This window comes from Rhagoletis zephyria, unplaced genomic scaffold (assembly GCF_001687245.7).
Source record: "Rhagoletis zephyria isolate East Lansing unplaced genomic scaffold, Rhagoletis_zephyria_1.1 Rzeph_scaffold_00306, whole genome shotgun sequence".
NCBI classification, from domain to species: Eukaryota; Metazoa; Arthropoda; class Insecta; order Diptera; family Tephritidae; genus Rhagoletis; species Rhagoletis zephyria.
Window position 1 is genome coordinate 20,115 of NW_016157390.1, and position 11,452 is coordinate 31,566.

An 11,452-nucleotide genomic window follows, 5' to 3' on the forward strand; every position below is an offset into this window, starting at 1 on the left:
TAAACCCAAGACCTAGTCCTCGAAAGGGAGATGTGTTACATAAAGTAAGTTTAGTTAGTAGTTGGAAGTTGACGATTTGACGATTTTATTTATTCAAATTTCCCATACAAAGTTTTTCTATTTTTTTTTATAGTTAATTCAACAGTAAAAACTACAAGATTTTTTTTTTAACATCATACAGAACTCAGGAAAATTCAAGAGATACCAAGATACTTTCATCGAAATTGTCAATTTTTCAATTCGATTTCCTAGACAAATTTTTAGTATGCAGTTTTTAGGCCCATTAAATTTTAATATAATAACGCGCAAGTTTCCATTTTCTATTTTTTGGTGCCGAGGGTATTGCGCAAGAACTAAATTCTTTTTTATATGAAAGAATGTAAGCCAAAGTACAAAACTGCTATTGACTGAACTATATATATTTTTATAAAACAGCTTGCAGAATCGGCGAACTTCGTTCCGCCAAAATTAATTATTTTTTTTTTATTGAAACATTTGGTCCAAGCTTTCGCCAGCAATTCACTTTCACGTTTGGTTTTGTGGTCGACAGAAGGCATATCCTCCATTGCCATCTTAAATTACCTGACGAAAGCGTTATACCGGGAAGAAGTCCTTGCGGCTCGATGGTGAATTGTCCTTGAATCTGTATAGTATAGTTGGTGGCAATTTACAAACTGGTGAGTATCATTGGTCCACTTTCTGTTTAGTCACCGTAAAGTAAGGACCGCAATGGTTCTGAGGGTTGATTTAAAGGGGGTAATTTGACTTTGATCCCTGGTGCCTCCGAGTTGATGATTTTTGGCAATAACTCGGCCCCAGCGCCATCTTTTTTTGTAAGAGTATTGCCCCTATCGTTACCAATACATATATATCTCGAATATGAGTCTAATCGGATCACAAATACGATTTTAAGTAATAACTCGACTCCAGCGCCACCTGGCGTTTTAAGTTGTGAAAATTGTACAGGGATCTAGTCAAACACATAAAAAAATGTCATTAAAATCGTTTCGGTCGTTTAGGAGGAGTTTACCCACCAAAATAAGTCCTTTACATACTGACACTCTGCGGCATTTTCGCCAATACAAAAAAAAAACTATAACGCAGTCATTATACGGAGAAAATGGGCAACATAATCAGCGAAAAAGTTTTAAAAAATCAACGGTAACTTATGTGGACCTCTGTAGATATGTCCAACTCTCGAGCAAGGCGCATCCACAAGCTCTCCACCACACATCCAAATCTTGAAACTCAGTTCGTATTGTTCGCCTCCCCAAATATCAAGACCCTCATCGTAGCCACCCAACTCCCAGAAAAAATCACTTGATATAGCAAATAATCCACCTGCCATAACTGGACTCTTAAATGGTTTAGTTCTGTCTTCCAAATCTTCCGGCAATAACGGTAAGCGTTTGTAATAAAACTCCCAATCGAATGCGCCACGAGCGCCTTCGTCTTGTGCTCTATACTCAAAATTACTGTGATCGATAACGTCGATAAACGGGCAAACCGAAACTCGTTTATTTATTGCTATTGGCTCCAATAGCGGTGGCATCCAATTGTAGTTAGCTTCAATATGTGAATCCAAAAATATCAGTACTTCGGCTGTGGCTCGGCGCGCACCAGCCATTCTTGCACCAATCAGTCCAGTACGTTGTTTCAAGCGCACTATTTGTACTTTAGGAAAGTTTTCAGACACATATTGCTCGAGTTGTTCGAATAAGTACTCGCGATCACTAAAATCGTCTACTAAAATTATTTCCTTTAGCAATTCAGGAGGTGAACGATTTACCACGCTGTGTACGGCGCGCATAAGGACACCCAAGTGCTCGTTGTAGAATGGAAGAATTACGCTGACTGAAGGCAACTTCGCCAAATATTTCTTTATTTGGCACCTAAAAGATAAAACAAAACACTTCCGCTTAATGCAAATATCGTTCATTACACTCACCCATTGTTTTATACTGACTTGAAATTATTAAGCTTAAAAGAAAAATACTTATGTTCTATGATAATATCAAAAATTCCACAGAATTTTCTGTAGTTAAGTTTAAGTAATTATTTAACTACACTTTAAAATAGATAAGCTAGCAGCCCTATATCACATAAATTTAATTAAAATTACTGTTGTTGGCTGATTGATCAAATAAGCTTTTACGTTTATGTAGCTTTCAAAATGGTGGGTTAGGTATACATAGAGTAATAGCAGCCAATGTCAAAGAACCAATTTTGTGGTATTAATATTTTACACATGACTGTATTTTAATGATAAAATCAAACTCACCCTTTATAGCGAATATCTGGAAGGGAACGATTTACGGAAATTGAGTCGGAAAGTAGAGCATTGAAACCATTATCCAGAGACATTTTCAGCTCCAATTCTTTCTGTGATTGGTCATTTAGCTTAGCACGCTTTCCTTGTTCGCCGAGTCCAACTCGTTTCTGATCACGCTCCATAGCCAAGTAATCATGCCAATCTTTTTTTAGATCAATTGCTGAGAATAGCTGTTGAGCCTCAAATTTCAAATGTGGTAGCTTTGGAACTTCAACTCCACTCTCTACGCTCTCTCCTAAATTATTGTAACTCAAGGATATCCAGCTTGCGATTAAAACAGAGAGAGCCAATGACATAGTCAAGAGTATTGCAACTTTCCAAGCCCATTTTATATTTTGTCGACGCATTTTGGTGTGCGTTACGAAATTTCTTAAAAACTTGGAGTTTATGTCTGAATACGTTGTCTAAACGCAAACGGTGCGAAATAACTATTCAAGTGCCAACTAAGTAGTGTAGTATCAAAAGAATTTTTAAGAGTTGGCAAGAAATAGGTGACCCACATTATTAAATGTTTGCACATATGTATTATCTTATAAATACATATAAATTTTTGCATATATTGCTCAGGTGGATTTGTAGTATAAACTATAGGGGAAAACATACTTAGCGAGCAAGTGAACTTTGCATAAACCTTGACCCATTTTTTTGTGTTCGTACCGCGAAACCTTTTACGTAAACATCATCTACATAATATCGGTAATGACACTAGCATGTGACAGTAAGAAAATATGTATATATTTATGTATTTATAAAGGTGCATAAATATTCCTTTTGTCGGCCCCCCGATTATTCTTCAGTTCCGTGGAAGTAAAGTGAACGCGAAGCACATTTCTGACAGGAGAGGAATCCCTCCTCGACGACAAAAATAATTAAATGCGCTAGAATTTTGTTGTTATTGCTGAGACATGATGTTGCTACATCAGCTGTTGATTATGTTGTTGATGCTGTAAATGTTGCTGCATTTGTACCGTATTCAATGGTTATTGTCGATTAAGAGCCTAGAACCCATTCAGTGTTAAGCGGCACAACCCCAGCAAACACAGTTTCAAACGTTTGAGAAAAATGTATTTCTCAATTTGATATCAAATGTTTTTCTCAAATGATTCTCAAATTGAAAACGAGGTTTAAATTTTACAATTGAAATTCATTTGAGGTTGATTTGAAGAAAGATGTCAAGTATCAAACGTTATAAAAATGCGCAGTTAAATCAAAAATTGTAAGAATAAAATTAAGATCAATTGAAAAACAAACAATGAATAGAAAAAATTTCAAAGAGAAAGCCCACAAATAGTGATTTTGATGTTTGCGCGGATTGAAAAAGCTGCAGCCTTTCACGACGAATTTATTATAAATTACTTTATCTTAATTGTTTCTTTTGTTATGTACATACATATGTACATCGCGAAGAAAAACTAAATATGAAATACATATACATTTCCTTTTATAAATTTTATTTCCACATTTGAAGTTCATTTGATAAATAACCTTTGAGATTGATTTGAGAGTTAACCATATTCTCAAATGGAGATCAAACTCCCCTTTTTATTGAGAAAGCTGTAATTTTCAAATCAATATCAAATCATTTTCAAACGTTTGACATTTGATAAAGGCTTTGAATTCAAATCATTCTCAAATGTATATCAAACCTAATTGTTTTCTGGGGCAGTGACTAACATTTGTGGTGTTGAACTGTTGGCTGTGGTCATAGACGTTGAGGCTTGACGGAAAAATGGACGGCTGCTGTTGCGGTAGCAGTGCCGGTAAATGAGCAGGGGGCAAATGCTTGGTTGCTTACTAAAATTGTGGTTGTGGTTGCGCAGATTCAGGAAGATGTGATATGGCAGGTTGTGGGAATTAAGGGTGCAAAATTGTCTATGTGGAGCGATTGATTAACTGGACAAGTGACTTGTTTCCGAGGCTTGCCTTTGTTGATGTATTCTGAGTTTTAGTTGTAATTGTATTGAAGGATATAAGAATTGAGTTTGTATATGTTATTGCTGCTTACAGTTGTGGCAGTTGGACTGGCAAACAAAAATTGTCACACTATTGTAACGGAAAAGACAACAGCGGAAGCATATCGAGCCAGCGCTGAAACATTTCGAAAGAGATTTGTTGCTTATTTGATCTTGGGCTTTTCGTTGGATAGATATTTGAAGTTCGTCGTTGTGTTATTAGTCCAAGTTTTATGTTTTAATAAGAAATTTTATGTTTGTAGTTTGAAGACTTTTGTTTTAATGATTTTAAAAACTTTTCATTTAGAAATTCTAATAAAATCTAAGAACAATTGAACAAATAAAAATTGTACAGATATAAAAGAGGAAGGTCTTTATACCCTACAATGAGTAAATCTTTTATTCAGAGACAACAGGATTAAGTCACTTCGTCATGGATACAACTCTTTAGTTATGTTATTTAAAATGGTAATGGAATATATGCCTTCTAACGACCAAAAAAATATAATCAGAGCAAATAAAAAATTAATTTTGAGCGAGATGAGGTTAGCCGGGTACGCTAATAACGGTAATTTACAGAAACACGAAAACTGCGATAAATCAGTAACTACTGAAGCCAATTGACTTAAAACCGATTATGGCAATAACCACTGAGCATAATATTAGATTATTAAATATTTTGGATGTTGGGCATGGCGACGCCCTCTTATTACCACAAATGTGTATCTCGGTAACCGGTTTATGAATATCTACCAAACTCGGTGCATAAGAAAGGAAGAAAAGTTTAGTTTAGTTAATTCACTATTAATCTCTAATTTCAGAGTGTCAACTATGGCTGCCGTATAAAATTTATCAAGTGTACCATATTTTTCCCAGAAATATACCAAACTTGGTTTCGTTAAAACGAAAATGGGATAATTTTAAAGGCACGTTTGTAGCTACATATATCTACTTAATTTTTGTGAAACAAAGAAGGGTGCTTGGAGAAGATTTTTTTAGTTTTGAATGCGTCATGATGTGGTATCAAACATATTTGTTATAAAAAAACCGATTCATTCCGAGATAATTCATTTATGAGCCATTCTTTCTTAAGTCGGACGGATTTCGTAAAAAAAATTATGTCGTGTCTCCGATTCGCTACTTTTGTGGGTTCTATACACGTGTTCGAGGAATTTTTTTCTTCTTTTTTTTCTTCGGAGATATGATCTGTCAAAGTTGGCATTTTTTCGTGATTCTGACTACTCATGTACTTATTCAAATCGTTATATCTCGGGTTCTGCTGATCATAGAGATTTCATCTTAACGTAATTTTAAAGCTAAGAAACGGGTTTAACATTTCTTTACATAAGATGGTCAACATTGTCCTAAAGCTAACTTAGCTATTAACAGTTGAACTTTTTGAAGGTGATTTGCATAATGAAGACCAGTAAATTAGGGATTTAAAACTATACCAAAGTAATCCTTGTTCAATTCTCTATAAAAAACGTGTTTAAAAAATGGCGTTTTTGAGGAACTATTTTTAACATATTTTTCTTTATGACGAGATGGTTTATTTTATGATAATCAACAATCTATTTATTTTATTTTATTTTGTAATATAGTCACGCCCATTTCTAGAATATTCTTTGATTGAAAAAGTTGTGAAACAAATGTTGTTAACGAAGCGATATTCTGCCGAAATCCGGAATGAAATCTGCGTTTTACTTTAGTCGTACAATTCCACGCCTATTTCAAGGGGTTTGTCGCCTGTCTACAAAAAAAAAATTATTAAAAACCAACGCGATTTTTTAGCAACTTATAACTTGAACATTATTACAATTGGAATTTAATAGGCTATCAAGCTGAATACTCAAAACATTCTTAAAAATCTTAATAAAAAGTGGAAAATCTAGCTGATACTTTGCAGATTTTTTATAATTTGTTTACAAAACAATGAGCGGCATAACGCAAGGGGTGTAACAGCAAATTTTTCAACGTCGTCAACGCACCAACGGCTCAACACAACCCCGCAGGAAATAAAATTATGTACCTTCAGCTTTACAATCGTTGCATGCGCATCTTAAATGTGTGCCCTATGAGAGCGCGTAACAAATTTTAAGACTTGTGCAACAAAAGACTTAACACAAACAGTAATTTGACATAATAATTACATACCTGATATATTTGTTAGAGAATCACTGACATAACTTGGTAGCTGATCCCCTTCAAACCACTTCAAATAATATTGGTAATTTTCCAGTACCCAACCATTATCTTCTGCTTTATATCGACTACTGAGTGGAAGATCGCCCTATCTCGGTAGCCAGTTCGAAAACGCCCTATCTAAAAGAAACTTTCCAAAAACACCTTATATAAAAATTTGGTGGAAGGACGCCGCATTTTAGAATTCGGTTCAAAAACGCCCTATCTCAGCTGCCGATTCAAAGACGTCCTATCTCAGCACATTTTCAATACATTTTGAAGTGAGATAGGGCAGTTTTGAACCGAATTCTGAGATAAAGCGTATATATATATACAGTGGCGGGCAAAAATGGATGAATGGTGTTTCGTTTTTAATATTTACAACATTTTTCAAGCTAAAATTTTTTTGATATTTTTTTATAAAAATAAGGTTCATGCTTTAATAAAAACTATATAAATCAATTAATATAAAAAGCGAAATTTTGGAAAACTGGCGTTGTATTGTATTTTTATCGCAAATGATCTTGCGCATATTTTTCAACATAAAATTCATGTTTATATGAAAAAAAGTGCAAAACGCTGTCAACAAATAAAAATTATTAAAAATCAATGTGATTTTGCAAAAAATAGGTTTTGTGGCATAGCGAATAGCCATTGGCATTAACAAATTTTTGTAAGAAATTGGAATTCAGCTTGTAAAGGCCACCGATTCCGTTAAGTAACTAATAAACGTATAATTTTTATCAGGAAACACCCATATATAAAAATCAGTTTTTATACTATGACGAAAGTATAACTACAATTTATTATGGTTTAAGGGTGTCTGGCAAGGGGTAGGAACCATGCTAATGCTTTGCAAGCAGTTCCTCGCTGGGAGCTACAGACATGGCCATCCCAGCGGGCAACTGCTCGCGGAAGAGCCCTCGCCACGGCACGTCAGGAGGCATCTTTACGAACTGACAGACGAAGTCCAGAGGTATATTAAACAACCTCTGGACCCGACAACCTACCGTCAGGCCCTCAACGGCATTCACAGGGAATCAGTCTCAAGTTATGTAGACTCCCGCCCTGTGAATGCCGTTCTAGGCACACAACCACCGGACGTGGACGGGACAGAACTTTGTCTGCCTCGGGAGACCCGCACAACAATAGCCCAACTTCGCTCTGGCTATTGCAGCAGGCTCAACAGCTACCTGAGCAGAATCAACGAGGATGTGGAGAGTCGCCACATGACTCCCGGCACCTCTTCACATGCCCTGAGAATCCCACTCAGCTAACGCCCCTGTCCCTATGGGCAGCCCCTGTGGAAGTCGCACACTTCCTGGGCCTCCCCTTAGCTGAAATAGACGACAACGATGATGGATGAACCGTCCCGAACGGGGCTTGGTAGCCGCTACAACAACAACAACAACCATGCTAAGTCTCTGGCAATGAACGACGTAGTTTCTAATATTATTACGAATAAAATATATAAAAACTTACCTTTATACTATAACGAATTTGAGGTGCTCTTTTATACACCTTTACTAACTGCTACCTGCCAAAGCCACCACTATCCAAATTTCATAGTCTCAGTTCGTTATTACCTATGCTGGGGGCATACATAGAGGAGCTTTCAGCCTTTATAAAATAACGAGGGTCTGGCCGTCGCGGGCTCTTGCTCTATTATGAAACTTAGTATTCAGGCGTTTTCGTAGTCACTGATTACGAAGTTTATAAATATTGTTTTCAAATTTCAAAAAGGCGGATCCAATATGGATGAGGAATTTTTTCCAATTACGGATTGTAATAATAAGACTTGGTATGCAATGGTTTGCGGTGTTACAAACTGGCTAGTTACCATGACAGAAGTTGGCATTTCATTCTTATTAATAAATAGTAGTTGGATTAGTATGGATATCTAGTAAGCCGTCAGTTAAGTAATTGTAATGTTTAATAAAATACCAGTTTTTATTTAAAAGGTGTCGAAATTTGTATATTAGCTTGAGTTGCAAAAGAAGTTCCGCATTTGAATTTATAAAATTTAATATCGATTTCGAAATCAGTGACGACGAAAACCCCTGGATACAAATTTTATGGCAATATGTAATTTTTGTAAAGTCGTCCTCCATATACCATTTTGATTCATATCATATTCGTTATCAGTCACCTCGAAAATACCTGTATACCGAGCTTCATTGCAACCTACATATTTTTTTTTTAAATCGTCCGCCATATTGAATCCGCCATTTTGAATTTTGAAAATTTATTTGGATAAGCGATGAAATCTGTCAAACACATATGAAGTAAACATTTTTGTCGTCATATAGTCGATTCGTCCCTATGTGCGACGCTGTTATTATTTTCTTCCATACAGGTGGCGTAGGACTGTATACTAGATTTTTTATTAAAACGAATAAGCAAATTTGTTTAAAAATTTAATTTTTATCGAAGGATTTAAACGGAGAATCTATTGTTGGTCCTTTGGAAACAGGTTTGTTGTGGGGTGTTACACTTAAATACTTTCGCATTTATTTAAAATATTTTAATTTAGTCAAGAAAAACAAATAATAGCATCATTCGAGCATTTAAGTATTTACATAAATGTATTTTTATATTGTCAAAATTTAAAAAGTATTGTGCGTTCTTATGACACCTCAGGCATACATAAATACTAAAGGTCCACAAAGAATCTTGGAAAAAAGATATATGGGGCGATTCACGTCAAATGTGCCAAGCGCGCTAAGCGGTGCAAAACAAGCTTCTTTTCGAATAGCTGGAAAGCAGACAAAAACCGAGAAAAATAATTCGAAAAGCGTTTTACAGCGCACTATACAAGTTGGCGGCGTTGCGTCGCGTCATTTCGGCTCCGCTTGCTTGCGCGAATTTACACATCAATCTGTGATAGCAAATTTTAACGAAATTGTCATTTAAACCCGCTATATCTCATTTGTGTATCGATCGATAAGAAATTTTCACACAATAAACTACAAATTATTCCAAAGAATTTAAGTTTAACATCACTTCTAAATACTCAGTAGACACAAGACTACGGGTTTTTATACTTTTTTATGAGAATTGAGAAGATGGTTTTTTTTAAGTTTGAAATTATTTTTTTGTTTTAAAACAGTATCATAAATTACTATCTAGGGAAGTTTATGCAAAAGTTTCAGAATTAAAAATCAAGTAGTTGCAAAGTTATAACAACATTATTATGACCCGCACGTTTAGCAAAAAGTCCCTTTTTTATTAATGATTTCTAGGAAAAAAATACCTTATTGCGATAACTTAAAACAATATTAAAAAGAAAAATTAACAAATAAATTTTCGTTCAAAATTTTCACCATGAAATTGGGAACCATCGTATAGCCCGTACAAAAATCTATAGAAATCTTAGTTTTTGAATTATTTTTCCCATTTTTTGCCTGCTTCCCTGCCAGTCGAAATGTAGCTGGTTTTGCACCGCTTAGCGCGCTTGGGACATTTGACGTGAATCGCCTCATATATGTTCATAAGTACTTATTTTTAAGTTCTAACCCTTATTTTATACAGTTGGTATTATAATATTGGCTAAGTAAGAGATTAATTAGATTAGATTTTTATATTTACACATAAATGAGTAGATATGCAACTGTAAAATATTCATATCAACTTTTTTAACTTACACTATGACTGATTTACAGCAGGAAATTTTATTTCAAAGTACCTTTAAGGTATTTCTTATACATATTAGGCTCCAAAATGGCAAGATAAGACTTATTTTCAGACTACAAGTTTTTTGGTTCCTGTTGAGAAAACATGTCCAATGCAGTATTATTGACGTTACCAAAGTTCCATTTCATATAAGGGTTTTCCGAATCGCATCGGTTAACGTAAATAGTTCTCTTGCTTGGCTGAGCTTCCAAGCAACGACTACTGTCTTTCCCCGCCACGAGCCATTTCTTATGGCGGTCATAAAACCAAAATTGATTTCCACCCTGACCGTGGCAATCCCACAGCCATACGGGTGCATTCGGTGGCTGTTGTTGTACGTCTAAGCAATCCATTTTGCGACGCAACCGCAAGTCTTTATGCCAGCTTAAAGCCCAATTTTGATTTCTTTGTGGCTGTTTAAGATTAGGTGCACAGGGATAAAGTCCAATTTTTGAATGTCTTGGTTTGCCTAACGTGTCAATACAGAGTGTCGGCTCTCCCTCGCTTTGTATGGCACCATACGCGTAGTCAGATGGCTCTACTGGCGGATACTTCTTAGTCAGGTCAAATGCTACGTTCTCCATAAACCATTTAAAAGATTTACAGTTTAATTTTTCGCGTATAGCTTTCTGCTTGGTTAAATCACCAGGATCAATGCCCTCATACACTCCCTGTCCGTGTTCATATAGGTATACTTTGTACTCGTCCATCCAGACCTCTGCCACACGTTTGTAGTTCTAAGAAAAAATAAAAGTGAATAAAATTCAAATGGGTTCCAATAAACTTACTTTATGTAGATAATCCCCGTTTCGGGGGCTGGGCTTTGAATTTCGTGGACCTCTGTAGATATGTCCAACTCTCGAGCAAGGCGCATCCACAAGCTCTCCACCACACATCCAAATCTTGAAACTCAGTTCGTATTGTTCGCCTCCCCAAATATCAAGACCCTCATCGTAGCCACCCAACTCCCAGAAAAAATCACTTGATATAGCAAATAATCCACCTGCCATAACTGGACTCTTAAATGGTTTAGTTCTGTCTTCCAAATCTTCCGGCAATAACGGTAAGCGTTTGTAATAAAACTCCCAATCAAATGCGCCACGAGCGCCTTCGTCTTGTGCTCTATACTCAAAATTACTGTGATCGATAACGTCGATAAACGGGCAAACCGAAACTCGTTTATTTATTGCTATTGGCTCCAATAGCGGTGGCAGCCAATTGTAGTTAGCTTCAATATGTGAATCCAAAAATATCAGTACTTCGGCTGTGGCTCGGCGCGCACCAGCCATTCTTGCACCAATCAGTCCAGTACGTT

General features: G+C 35.9%; 2 protein-coding genes across 7 annotated transcripts in view; both read right to left on the bottom strand.

The window, feature by feature from the left end:
- The window catches only part of LOC108358855 (N-acetylgalactosaminyltransferase 6-like), a 12,873-nt gene extending 10,194 nt beyond the window's left edge, over positions 1–2,679 (bottom strand). The window contains exons 1-2 of the mRNA XM_017610352.1: positions 2,282–2,679; positions 1,342–1,892 (exon numbers count right to left, since the gene is read on the bottom strand). Coding sequence (XP_017465841.1) covers positions 1,342–1,892; positions 2,282–2,679 — 949 coding nt within the window. The remainder of the gene's footprint in view (positions 1–1,341; positions 1,893–2,281) is intronic.
- Positions 2,680–8,899: 6,220 nt separating this feature from the next.
- Positions 8,900–11,452, bottom strand: part of LOC108358857 (N-acetylgalactosaminyltransferase 6-like) — a 20,864-nt gene continuing 18,311 nt past the window's right edge. For 5 of the 6 annotated variants that reach the window (XM_017610355.1, XM_017610354.1, XM_017610357.1 and 2 more), the window contains exons 4-5: positions 10,926–10,975; positions 8,900–10,874 (exon numbers count right to left, since the gene is read on the bottom strand). In XM_017610355.1, the coding sequence (XP_017465844.1) occupies positions 10,212–10,874; positions 10,926–10,975 (713 nt within the window). In that variant the 3' untranslated portion in view covers positions 8,900–10,211. Of the gene's footprint in view, positions 10,875–10,925; positions 11,141–11,452 lie in introns of all 6 variants that reach the window. The other variant, XM_017610359.1, reaches the window with a different exon arrangement.